Source organism: Euprymna scolopes, chromosome 26 (assembly GCF_053919585.1).
Source record: "Euprymna scolopes isolate OS-2025 chromosome 26, ASM5391958v1, whole genome shotgun sequence".
In the NCBI taxonomy this organism is placed as follows: domain Eukaryota; kingdom Metazoa; phylum Mollusca; class Cephalopoda; order Sepiida; family Sepiolidae; genus Euprymna; species Euprymna scolopes.
Genome location: NC_136507.1, coordinates 32,925,680 through 32,939,828, shown reverse-complemented (window position 1 = coordinate 32,939,828; position 14,149 = coordinate 32,925,680). Strand labels below are relative to the sequence as shown.

General features: G+C 35.8%; 1 protein-coding gene across 1 annotated transcript in view; it reads left to right on the top strand.

Annotated features, from left to right (window-relative positions):
- LOC145247976 (tetratricopeptide repeat protein 8-like) overlaps window positions 1–14,149 on the top strand; it is a 65,157-nt gene that overhangs the window by 22,239 nt on the left and 28,769 nt on the right. The window contains exons 3-5 of the mRNA XM_080109634.1: window positions 1,147–1,306; window positions 4,586–4,720; window positions 12,557–12,642. Coding sequence (XP_079965760.1) covers window positions 1,147–1,306; window positions 4,586–4,720; window positions 12,557–12,642 — 381 coding nt within the window. The remainder of the gene's footprint in view (window positions 1–1,146; window positions 1,307–4,585; window positions 4,721–12,556; window positions 12,643–14,149) is intronic.

The window sequence follows — 14,149 nt, the reverse complement described above, 5'->3', positions numbered from 1 at the left end:
AACAAATGTATATACAGAATAAACTTTACTTTAGGAAGCAAGACATAAAAAAAGTGTACTTTAAGAACATACGTAGTAAGAGAAGCCCAACTATTAATTTGACACATTTACAAAAAAGGGTGTATCACCTAATACAAAATATAACAGTAGAATAGGACATAAAACTCAGCCAAACATTTCTTTCAGTAAAGCCTGACCATTGGTTGATGAAAACATTAACCCATGGGCAGGAATAACCATGAATCTGATTAGTTAGCTAGCTAAACTAAACACTACATGTATATATAAAGACACCAGCTAACATGAATTCCATGCATCGAAGTTCTCACATAGGCAAATTATTTTTCCAATTTTCACCCCAAACAAGGCGCAGTGCCACTTTGAAGTAGGGGGCTACTATCGGGGACATAAGTTGCAGGGGCATTATGAAGGGAGATGAGTAGCAAGCTGTTTGTTCACATTACACTTAAACTTCTGCATATCAGTACAGTTGGGAAAGCAGAATCCCGGAAGGGAGTTCCAAATTCTTGCAGTTCTGGGGAAGAAACTATTGGAGTAAAAGGCTTTCTTACACCTAGGAATCTCTACTGTAAAGGGCTGGGACTTAGTTGCTTGTCGGGTTTTTCGGGGGTAGTCACGTCGAGGAGGTACAAGTGGTTGTAGTTCGTCAGAGCATTCACCATTAAAGTACTTGTAGAACAGGCAGAGGGATGCAACATTTTGTCGGTGGGACAGAGGCTGAAGCCTAGATGACAGTTCAGGACCTATCAGATTGGCGACTCTTGAACCCTGTCCAGGAGCGAGAGACAAGCAGCAAATGCACCAGCCCAAATGTGACAACAGTACTCCATACATGGGTGAATGGTGGCCTTATAGAGGTACAAGATACTTTGAGGAGTAAGTAGTTTTCTAGCACAGTAGAGAGAGCCCACCTTCTTTGCAGCAGCCTTGGCAATGCTCTCAATGAATCTGTTCCCTGTAAATGTGTTCTTGGCCATTGCTATTGGTGAATTATGCTGAATTAAAGCATGCATGTTAATCTCTTATTATTTGTCATTTTGTTTTTCCTTTTCGTATGCATTCTATTGGATATCAATCATCTAAACACATATGCACATACACTTATCTGTTTTTCTCTCATCAAAGACCAGTGACACAGTCTGGTCGTCCAGTGACTGGTTTCATACGCCCTGGCACACAATCCAGTCGACCTGGAACCATGGAACAAGCCTTACAGACTCCTCGTACTGCCCATACAGCCAGGCCAGTCAGTTCGGCAACAGGACGCTATGTACGACTTGGAACAGTAAGTTATAATTCAACTTAATTTTTATTTTCTTACTTTTCTTCTCTCTCCACTTCTACATAATCTTCTTGAGAAACTGCGTTATTACTAGGAAGTAGAAGATGCGTAATGATTATCCATACGGACTATGAATGGCACAGCATTTTCAATTTTTTGCCTGAACACTAATAACTTGAATCTTGAATCATTTTTGCTAATAGCTTTCCTATCATTGACGTTATCCCGCAGTCTTCAGCATGGTCCAATCTCCTTCAGAACCCATTTGTTTGTACGTTCTTCCACCCAGCTTACACAAAGAACTCTATTACTCCCACACCATGCATCAAACAGATACCATAATACTTAGTACAATGCACATTATCATAATTGAGTTCCATACAGAATTTCAATCAGATCGGTGCAGTAGTTTCTTAAATTTTCTGATGTAGTAAATTGAGAAACGAATAGAGGAAAATCATTGAAGAATTTAGCAGTGGAAGTAAAAGCTAAAAGATATGAGTGAAATGGAATTAAATCTTTGAATAGTAATTAATTTTTGTAGAAAATGGTTAGGTACAAATTTTTCCCCCATTCAAATTATATCCGCCAATGAAATTGTTAATATAATTCGCAATCGTTTCAGTTGGTACAAATTCATTCATTTTGTATGAATCAGATGATTCTATAAGGGGAATGATAAAATTGCCGCCTTAGAAAAGACAACATGATTCCATTTCCATTTGTTGAAAGACTATTTCCTTTTTTTTATTGCAGACCATCTACTTGTTGGCCAGTTGTGTACAAATCTAAAGAGTGATAGGAGCCTTCTATTATGTCTGAAAATGACACAATGTTCAATGAGCGAAATCGGAGATGTGTCGCTGTACAACTCCTGCTTTTTACCGATCAAAGTTATGAAACAGGACCATTGCCAGCACCCTCAAAATACATCACTGAATTGCCACGAATAACAGGGATGTGTCCAGGATGATGAAAACAAAGTTTCCAGTCACAGTATGGTCTTTGATGTAGTTTTAAGTGAGGGCCACATCATGCCACCTCACATCTTCGAAGTCAGCTTGAACGTCAACACCAAAATGTGTCTGGATTTGCTGAAGAGTGTGGTGATCCCTTGCTGCAATCTGGTGGCCACTGGCAGACCCTGGGTGTAGGATTCGGCACCAGCCCATAAGTTCAAAGAGACCCAGGCTTGACTTCAGAAGGAGTGCTACAACTTTGTACCCTTCTCTCACTGGCCCCCTCCTCCCCCAGCCTGAACTCGCTAAACTATTTCGTTTGGTCATATGTTGAGAACATGATCTCCCACAACACCAAAGCCAACCTGATCGCCGCCATCTGCAAAGTATTTGCCGAGCTCCTGCCGGTGTTTGTGGTAAAGGCCTGTTCCCAGTTCTGGACCCTTATAAAGGCAGTGATTGAGGCTGAAGGTGGCTACATTGAATAGATGTCAGTTGTACTACATAATCAAGTTACTTAAATTGATTTTTTCAATAAAATTTTAAAAATAAAGCTAATGTTGTTTTCTTAGGGTGACACTTTTATCGTTTTACTCTGTATTGTTGGCATTGGTTTCCCTGATAAATGTCTTAGAATCCTTTCTAGAAAAACATTGGATACTTAGGGGTGTGACCATGTGAAGGTTACCAACATCCATACTGAAAATGTCTGTAAGGAACGAACTGGACTTGAACTTGGTGCACCTAGGTTGTCAGTCTATATCGTAAACCACTTAACCATCATCTTCCAAGAATTAATCAGATGAGCAGATTGTCAGTTAAATGGAAGCAACCTTGAATCACCATGTCTCTTCGGCCAGTGTTCAGGACGTGATGAGTTTGTTAGAAAAAGCCAGCCTAACCGACCTAGGGTGAATGCTACAACCATGTAGGATCATGGAATTTTCAAACCTGCACCTGCCCACTTTCACACCAAATACCTAAGCAGCAGAAACTATCTTACTTCACTATTCCATACTATGACGTCATTTCCTGACACACAGCATTAATTTATAACTTTGAACTTCTTGTGGAATTTTCCACTCTCGTCTTAATTTTACCCCGACATGAAAATTTCCAGTGGAACCTTATTTTTACACATCAGCAATTCAACACTGCGACAGCTTTTGCCATCTGCCAGGTTTTAGCATTTTACGTTGGTCTGTCAAGCTTAATTTTGAAATATCATCTCCATCACTAAATGCACAAAGTAAATGGACCTGTGGCATAGTGGATAAAGCACTTAGTAAAATTCAATTGTAAGTTTCTCTTTTCTTTCGGTGGAGGATCAGTCCTTCACGACTGAGACAATTTTTTATTTTTGTACCTTTTCTCCACATTAAAAAACGACTCTGGTGTCTAACTCTGTCCTGTGGGGAGGCATAGTAAATAGATACTCTTTTTTAGAGATTGAAGGTTCCATCCTCAGTGCGGGCAACACTCAAAAATACAATTGCGAATTACTTAAGATTTCTACCCAGTCATGGCTGACAGAATGTGAGCATGCTACCTCCATGGATTAAATATATATAAATCTGATATTTCTGAATTTTTGAGATGAGGATTGGTTATATGTATTTTTATTCATCGGACTACTGTTCTCATCTTGAGTGTGATTTTCACAACGTTTCGGTCGATATAACCTCCGATCTTCTTCAGGTGTAGCTTGTCGAACTCGGGCATGTTTCTATCAAACTCGGGAAGACCACAAGGACCCGTGGTGCAGTGGTTAGAGTCCTGGGAAAAATCAATTGTAAAAGTGATATTCTCCTGAAGGTTCAATCCTCAGTGTGGGCGACCGAAATATACATTTGCGAATTACTTAGGACCTTATCCAGTCATGGCTGACAGAACAAGAGCATGCTACCCCCGTGAAGTAAATAAAGGGTTCCACTCGAAATGCCATCCAAATTCCTGAGTTCGACAAGATACACCTGAAAAAGGTCGGATGTTATATTGACCGAAACGTTGTGAAAATTACACTCAAGCTGAGAACAATATGGTTCTGGTCAAAATTCCGTGCAGGTTCTCGAGTTCAACAGAAAGATTTCGGTGAAATCTAAATGATCTTGTTTTGTTTCTGACAACTCTGTACACCTTCTTAACAATTGTTTTGTTTTTGGCAAAAGATTGACAGGTAAAACTTGTTTTTTTTTTCAACGTATCTGTATTTGATGGCCTTTACCTTTTTTTTCTTTTTTTTTCACATTTTTTTTTTTTTAACAATCTGTTATTTACTCATATACAAATCTTCATGTTTCGGTTTTGTTTTATATTTCCTCAGGCTTCAATGGTGTCCAACCCTGGTGGACCTTTTATCAATTTGGCCAGATTGAATCTTTCCAAATATTCAGCTCGACCTGATTTGGCAAAATCTCTTTTTGAATACATCTTCTACCACGAGAACGATGTCCGAACGGTATTGTATATTTTTTTTGTTGTTTTTTTGTTTTGTTTTGTTTGTTTTTTTTTGTTTGGTTGTTTTGTTTGTTTGTTTGTTTTTTTTTTGTTTGGTTGTTTTGTTTGTTTTTTGTTTGTTTTTGTTTGTTTTTTTGTTTGTTTTGTTTTTTTGTTTTTGTTTGGTTGTTTTTTTTTGTTTGGTTGTTTTTTTTGTTTTTGTTTGGTTGTTTTTTTTTGTTTTTGTTTGGTTGTTTTTTTTTGTTTGGTTGGTTGGTTGTTTTTTTTTGTTTGTTTGGTTGTTTTGTTTTTTTGGTTGTTTTGTTTTTGTTTTTGTTTGGTTGTTTTTGTTTTGCACATATCAACCCTTTTTGAGTTATTTAATGTTATTTAATTTAATATTATTTAAGTTAAGTTATTTAATTTAATGTTATTTAAATTAAGTTATTTAATGTCGAATAATCCAGATGCAGTAATACAATTTGATACAGTAATTGTTGTAACAGTTTTTACACTTTGAGTTTTTTAATATATTCACATATTAATTCATTTTTGTTTTGTGGCATAAGGTTATTTAATGCTGTGATTTTGGCAACAGATTTTATGCTTCATGTTCTTTATATCTTCAAATATTTATTCGTAGAGTTTGGTTTGGTTGTTTTGTTTTATGGTGCAACAACACTTTTCACGGTACTTAATGTTAAATCTAGTTATTTCGATAAAAGTTTTTATGCTGAAAGTTGTTTATATTTCAAAATATTTATTCATTATGTTTGGTTTGGTTGTTTTGTAGAGGAAAATTGTTGTCTTTAGTTTTGGTTTTACAGAACATGATTGCATTTTGCAAAGGGAAAGGTAAGAAGACAGTAACATCAGTGTTTGGTGGATTTTAGATCAGGAAGCCTATATCTTCAAACAGCCTGATCTGGTAGGATCTTGACCTGATTTGGCAAAATCTGATTTTGAATATGTCTTCTACCACAAGAATGATGTCCGAACGGTAGCATACATTTTTTTTTTTTTTTTTGGTTTTATAACTTTGGTTGTTTTATTTTATGGCATATCAACCCTTTTGGGGGTTATTTAATGTCGAATCCAATCGTTTTGGTAAAAGTTTTATGATTCAAGTTTTTTATATCTTCACATATTAATTCATAATGTTTTATGGCATATCAACCCTTTATGTACTATTCAATGTGGAATCCAGTTATTTCAATAAAACGTTTTATGCTACAAATTGTTTATATCTTCAAATATTTATTTATAGTGTTTGCTTTGGTTGTTTTGTAGAGGAAAATTGTTGTTTTCGAATTTTGGTTTTGCAGAACATGATTGAGTTTTGCGAAAAGAAAGGTAAGAAAACGATTAATGTTTGATGGATTTTAGATCAAGAAACCTATATCTTCAGACAGCCTGATCTGGTAGGACTGGATCTTTGTCTTTTTTACTTAGGGATTACTGCTTATCAAAGCCCAGTGGCCACTCTAGAATAAGGTTTAATGAGTTTTAGATATATAATCAGACAACACAGTTGAACCTGTTTAGTGGTTTAATTATATAAGAGGACAGCTCAACAAAAACTTATTTACATTAGTAAAATAAATATAAAATAACTACTAAAATATAATTTCTTAGAGTAGTTCATACTGGTTATGTATGCACTTTTATGCCTAAACTCTTCTGAAATCAACTAATTGAAGGTCATTGATCACTGTTTGCTTAGCAACACATCTGCCACTGACGGCTCAACAAAACCTTATATAAATTAGACTTGAAAACAACCATGTTATAGTTAGCTGAGAAGCAGCCCCACAGTATTTTTTTCCACAAATGGATAATTCTAGAAAATAAACTTTGCTCATGGAATTTTCGTTTCTTTTTTAAGCACTGATAGAGAGTGAATTTTATGTAGAATGTTTATTAGTACAATCCCCACCCCCTCAAAAAGAACATTGGGTAGGTGTTAAAAATGAAAATGTAAATAAAATGTTACTGGATGAAAAAAACATTTCAATTGCAAATTTGTCTACTAAACACAAAAAATAGTTTTTTCAAGTTGTGTCCTGCCTGGCACAGGCATTGACGGCTATGGCTCTCCATCTATCTTTCTCCCTCAAAGTATTCATGAATTCATTGTTGCTCATCCCTACTGAGCAAGGTGTTTTGATACAGAACCCTATTCACGCTGTTTTTCGAATAAAAAGCTTGATGTATTGCCGTAGCTTTCTTTGCAGTTGTTCAGACAGTAGGTTGCAGTTTCTTTTTGTCCGAGCAATGTCCCATACTGGGTGATTGTTCTGACCATTGTACCTAGAGATATCTTCTGCTCAGCACATCACATAACCAGGTCAATCTTATTGTTTTGATAAATTAAAAGTCCATTCTTATTTTATTCTTAATAAATATATATTAAATATTTATTAATATATATATATATATATATATATATATATATATATATATATATTTATTAATATATATATATATTTAGATTGTAGTTTGCTTGAAGCATTGTTGAAGAAAATTATAAGGTAAAATTAAAAGCCAAGAACAATGCAAGATTTTTTTTATATAGAGTAAAATTAAATGAAAACAAAAGAAATAAATTTCTTTTTTTTGTTGTTTGTTTTTTTCTTTTTCACACAAATTTTAACTCTAAACAACAGTAATTTTTTTTTTTCTGTTGTATTCAATGGTGTTATAAATCTCAATATATTTCAGACCTATTAGTCCTTTTTCAAGAGAAGACAGCGGAAAAGTGTTCAAAATTGGAAAAGCAGCCGCAGAGTTTGCCACGTGATACCGCGAAATATAGAACAAAAAATGATGTTAGGAGAACGTTAAAATAAATCAGTTGGTGTTTGAAATACTTGTTGCGTTTGTGAATCAAGGGAGATGACTATTCAAGCAAGGGTTTTTTTTTATTATTATTATTTTAATTATTGTTTTTCTTATGTTTTAAACTTATATTATAAAAGCGGAGCTCAATTCCAGTCTATTGTTTAGTGTGGGAGTATTTTTTGAAATAATTAAAGATTCGAGGATACGAAGTTGACCTACGTTTCTTGAAGAAGCAAGAATGTTGATGTGAAAATCCGGTTCTGAATTAATGCAAGTGCAAATATGTTCATAGAATGACGAAGCAGTAGTGTTTAAGTGCTCTTTAATGCGGTGGTGAAGCAATCTGGTAGTGCTTCCGATCTAAGATGCACTGCATTTAGCACATTGTAGGTCGTAAACAACGTGGTTCTTAAAGCATAAACCTGTGTGTGATATTGGGCAATTAGAGAGTGAACAAGGGGAAGGTGTATGCGATGGATGTTTTCGGTTGAGCTGTTGTCTTAAAGTAGATCCAGTGTGGATGAGTTGAATGTTGAGTCCCTCGCTGCGGATGGCTTTTCGGATTGAAGATAAGATTTTGTCACTGAGGAAGGGTAGTTTTAGAAAACAATTGTTAGAAAAGGGTCGGGTGTTGCGTTTTTTCTTTTTAAGTGAGGATAGGATCGTATTAGGGTAGCCGTTTAGTGAGAGGGTCTGTAGGAAATTGTTAGTGTGTGTATGTTTGTCGGAGATGTTAGTGCATTTGTCTTGTATGCGTGAGATTTCGGCATGTGCGTAGTTTAGTTTGTCCTTGAGAGGTAGTGCAGATTTGAAATGTACGAAGAGGCGTTTGCTGGCGGGTTTTCTGTAGAATTCAGTGCATATGGCACCATTTTTTTTAATTTGTATTTTAAAATCAAGTAGAGAAAGAGATTCAGAAGAGTCTGGGTGTTCTATAGTAAATTTTAAGTTTGGGTCGGCATTATTGAATTTGTGAAAAATGTTAATAGCTTCTTCACGGGAGTATGTGATAATTAAAATATCATCGATATATCTAGTAAAAAGGAGATAAGAGTAGCAGGTACTAAGGGTGTGTCTTTCGAGTTTGTCCATATAAGCAATGGCAAGAATACCGGATAGACTAGAGCCCATGGGTAGTCCAGATACTTGTTTGAACGTGTTTTGTAGGAAAGTAAAGTAAGTGTTGGCTACTATAATACGGAGATCTCCTGGAGTAATTTCGAAGCATTGTGGGTTTTTAGATGCTATAATGTCTGCCATGAGATTGATGGCTGGATGTGCAGGAATGGAGGTGTATAAAGAAACGACGTCTAGGCTAAATGGGTATCTGTATAGTTTGAGTAGATGGTGTGGTAGATCGTTGAGTCTGTTAATTACTTGGTTGGAACTACTAACATGGGCTGGGAAGGTAGAGAGTAGAGGTTTAAGTTGGCGGGATATTAACCAAGAGATTTTATAAAGGGGACCGTTAACGCTTGAAACAATGGGTCTGATCTGTGTGTGTGTGCTATTTTTGTGGATTTTAATAAGGTGATAAAAGGTAGGTAATTTGCTGTATTTAGTAATAAAATTTAGTCTGTGTTGTTTTGGGAGATTTCTTTTAAAACAAATTTGAGACCATGTCTTGTTAATGTTGTTCTCGATACGAGCAGCAGTGATATTATGTGCTGGGGTGTAAAGGTCGGTATTGGAAAGATGCTCTATAGCAAGGTTGTTATAAGATTCCTGTGATATAACGCAAAATTCTCTGCCCTTATCAGAGGGTAAGTAAACTAAATCTTTGTCTTTAAGGGATTTAAGGGTGAGGTATTGGTTCCTGGTAAGATTGGGGGTAATATGGTGTTGTTCGCGTTCAAGTATTCTGAAAATTTTATGCTTTAACCTTGAAAGTTTTAGATCTAGTGGAATATTATTAGGAGGTGGGTATAAAGGGTGATCAAGCTGAAAAACAGGAAAAGAGGTGTTGTGATTACCTGAGAGGTTGAGGGGGGGTGTCATTGTTATCGTGCGGGGCGAAGAAGCTATTAACATTTTCCACAAATAATAATAAATATATATGTATATATTAATAAATATATATGTATATATTAATAAATATATATGTATATATTAATAAATAAATATATATGTATATATTAATAAATATATATGTATATATTAATAAATATATATGTATATATGCAAATATTATTGTTCCGAATAGTTATCCCACTTCAATAACCTTGTAACATACTTCGCTCTATTATCTGACGGCATCTGGGAGCAATAATATCTAACAATTTGATAATATTTCTAAAAAGTGCTTAAAATCCAGGGGAGATAATTACACTTTGACAAAATAATTTGCCATTTCAAAATAGAAAATGGTAACACTGCAGTTATCTCCCCTTGGACATTCGATATGATAGAACAGGGGTCGGCAACCTACGGCACGCGTGCCACAGGTGGCACGCCAAGCAATTCTAATGGCACGCCGAGCCTCCAAATCTTTTAAACTTCATACAGCCAAAAGGAAACAGTTCTCCTTGGAATTATGAGGATATCTGCGATCTCTTGCGTACTCTTGCCACCTAAGTGCATGCCCACAACAAGAAAACGCAAAGGCAAGAATAATTTGTTTGGTATTTTATATATATCATAATTGATGTTTACGTAATTAGGCCTATTTATATTTTCAGAATACCCCTGCTGTTAGATATGACTGAAAAGAAAAGAAAACTTGATCATCGCCCATTTCAAGACAATTGGACAATAGAATATGGATTTGTGGAACAAAAGGATCGTGCTGTTTGTGCTTTCTGTTGCGAAAGTGTTGTGTGTCGCACATCTAGTGTACAAAGGCACTTTCAAACCAAACATCAATCTAAGTTTAAAACTTCAGAAGAAAAAGGTGAAGCCATCAAAAAAGCTATTTCTGGTTTCAAAAAACAAACTGTTATTTTGAGCCAAGCTGTTGGAATGAAGAGTAAAGCTACTGAATGTAGTTACAAAATAGCCCAGTGTGTGGCTTTAAATGGTAAACCTTTTACAGATGGTGAATACATCAAAGAAGCTTTTTTGAGTGGTGCTGAAGTTTTGTTTCGTGATTTAAAAAATAAGGACATTATACTCTCTCGAATTAGAGAAATACCAGTCTCTGCAAGATCAGTTGAGAGGCGCATATCTGACTTGGCTGAAAATGTGACAACTAAGCAAACAACTGGATTAAAGCAATCCCTTGTATTTAGTGTCGCTCTTGATGAAAGCACCGATGTAAACGATGCGTCTCGCCTAGCAGTGGTTGCAAGATATCTCGAGAATAATCACATTTATGAGGAGTTGTGTTGTTTATTACCCCTTCATGATACAACCAAAGCAGAAGATATTTTGTGTGCATTTACTGGTTATTTTTCTAAACAAGACATTAACTTGAACAAATTATTCTGCGTAACAACCGATGGTGCTGCTGCAATGGTTGGCAAGAAGAAAGGATTTGTAAAACTTCTGGAAAATCATGTTGGACGCAAACTGTTAAGTTTTCATTGTATTATACATCAGGAGGGCTTATGTGCAAAGACCTCGTCTTTGGATTTGGTCTCTGTGATGAAAACTGTTGTTGAGATAATCAACTTTCTTATTTCTCGCTCTTCATTGGTTCACAGGCAATTCAAATCGCTTCTACAAGAAGTTGAGTGTGAATATGGAGATCTTCTGTTATACAACAATGTTCGCTGGCTTAGTCGAGGCAAAGTTTTAGCTAGATTTGTTTGTTGTCTTGAGGCTATTAAGATGTTTCTTGATGAAAAACAGAAACGATTCCCTCAGCTGAATGATGAAAGCTGGTTGTTGAAGTTGATGTTTATGACCGACATAAACACACATTTGAATGAGCTTAATTTGAAATTACAAGGACAGGGACAAACAGTCCTTGATCTTTTCAGCTATTGGAAAGCGTTTACAATGAAACTTGACATTTTTACCCGTGACATCAACATCAAAGCATTTAAGTACTTTCCAAATGTGAAAAATCATGCAAATCAATTAGAAGTGAACACAGATGAGCTTCAGGAGTACGTGAAAGCACTCAAAGCAGAATTCGAAAAACGAAGCCAGGACTTCTACATTCATGGATCCTTATTTTCATATCTGATTAAGCCCGACATGCTTGATTTGACAAATGCCCAACTGGAACTTTTTAGCTGGATGGACATTGATGATTTTGAAATGCAACAGATTGAATTTAGGTCTTCAGAAATATGGACATTAAAATTTGCTGAACTAAGAAAGTCTCTGGAAGATGAAAATTTTGAAAAGTCTGGTGCTATTCTGAACTGTTGGATCTCCCTCCCAAGCTCATTCATCTGTTTGAAGAAAATTGCTTTTGCTCTTCTCTCAGCTTTTGGTTCAACTTATTCTTGTGAGCAAATTTTCTCTCACATGAAAGCAGTGTTGTCTCCACGTCGAAGTCGTCTAACACCTGAACATTCAGAAAACTGTGTTAAGCTCAAAGTTACAAAGTATGTTCCCGACATTGAGGAATTGGCAAAGACCATGCAAGGACAAGGGTCCCATTAATAATAAAAACTTTTCAGAAACAGTTTTTTCACATTATTTATAAACTTTGACATTATTATATATTTTATGAAATAAATATAGAGAACAGGTATATTGACCTTGATCGTTATAAATAATAAATGTTGGCACGCTGAATAATTTGAAACCCTAAGTCGGCACACGCTAAACAAAAGGTTGCCGACCCCTGTGATAGAATACGTTCTATATGAAGAAAACAGTTATTTAGTACTTCTACCTAGTCATGGTTGATGGAATGGGGGTATGCTGCCCATCTGGATTAAATAAATGGCCCTATTAAAAATTCCGTACAGATTCCAGTGTTCAACAGAAAGATTTCCGAATTCAACATTCGAATAAAACATGTGAATAACACTTTAGATAAGTTCAAATAATATAAATAATACAAAGTATTTTATCTTTATTTAATTGATATTGTCTGTCCTTTTTTTTTTTTCTCCTCCAGGCTTCTTCGCTGGCAACGTTGGCTCTTAAATCCACCAAAGATCCCGATTGGTGGTGGCAATTTCATGTAGCAAAATGCTTTTTTAGGTAAGAGTATTTTTTTTTTTTTTTTTGCATTTGCTAGACTTACGTGTGTACTCCTAAGGAGGTGTGTTCTTAAAAGTTGAGGAGATTTCCGCAACATCCGTCCAACAGTGAAGCGTTCTGATGCAAATCACTGCAAAATAAGCATCAAAGTCCTAATACAAGGAATCCAGTCGAAACGTAGATAACAGAAAAAAGATGGATGGACAACGTTTGTGAATACGTGAACCAAGTGAACCCCTTGGCCCAAGGTCGGGTTAGGGTTGGAGCAAACTCAATCATGTTAGTGCGTATTTTGCACCTTGTGAAGAAAACATTTAAGTAATTTTAACAACTGTTTGCTTTGGGGCTGGAAAAGGTGAAGTCAGCACCTGTAAAGAAGGAGCACTCTGTCTTATCAAAAATTACCTAGGTAGCCCTGTCAGCATTCCCCTATAGGGGCACCTCAGGCAGTAACAATAAACTTACCTCCACCCACCCCACCCAAAAGGTCAGAGTCAACGGTCTGGGAGGGTGAACCTTCTAGAATTACACAGAACCATAGCCAGCCTATGTCAATAGGGGAAAATCAATTTCAACAAAGGCCCTGTCTCTGGGTGTTTGGGGTTTGAGAGAAACCGCTCATATGAGTTGCATCTATCAGAGAAAATATTTAATAATAAACTGAAATCCATAGTTTGTATCTTTCTGCATATATTAATGTTTAAAGGTTATTGATGGATTTGATTTTTTAAAAATATGAGGAATACGTAGATAACATTGTTTTCATGTGAAATTCAGTTTTACGATTTCCGAAATTTCATCTTAATAGTGTAGAAGCGCCGAATTTTTTTTAATTATACGGCAACGTTATGAATCTTAGTGGTGGTTTGTGGACTACGAGAATTTCTTATTATTTCCAGAATACTCCTCTATTGAGAAGCCGAGTTGTTTCTGAAATTTGTTCTTGAACAACAAAAGAATTAAATGCAATGAAACTATGGCACTGACCATAGTCGGGTTTAACCAGCTTCCTTTGAAGGAGGAAGTTTCATGGGAGTAGGTATCACAGTTGCATGCATATCTCCATCATGGGGAGATGACGACATTAAGTTTTTTGCAACTGTTGTAGAGAGGTGTCGACGTCCTCCTACATACAGCACCTGGTATTCCCAAATTGGTCACCCATTTTAGTAATGACCAGGCTCAATGTTGCTTAACTTTGGTGATCTAACAAGAACTTGTATGTTGATATGATTAACAACAAGAGACTGTGGCGCTTTACCATTTTGTCTGGTCATTGATGGATTTGATATTTTTTTATCGTATGACAATTTTATGAATAATAAGAAACAAGATCGTACAAAATCAAAGCAAAAATATATAACAGGTGCGCCCTTTCTCTAGTCTTATACGCATTTCAATATGTCAACTGAACCGTAAAACTATGCCAGAAATTAGAAATTTGTACATAATATGAAACGGATTTTTTTTTTTTTTTTTACCTTAAATTATCCCTAACCCTAACCCA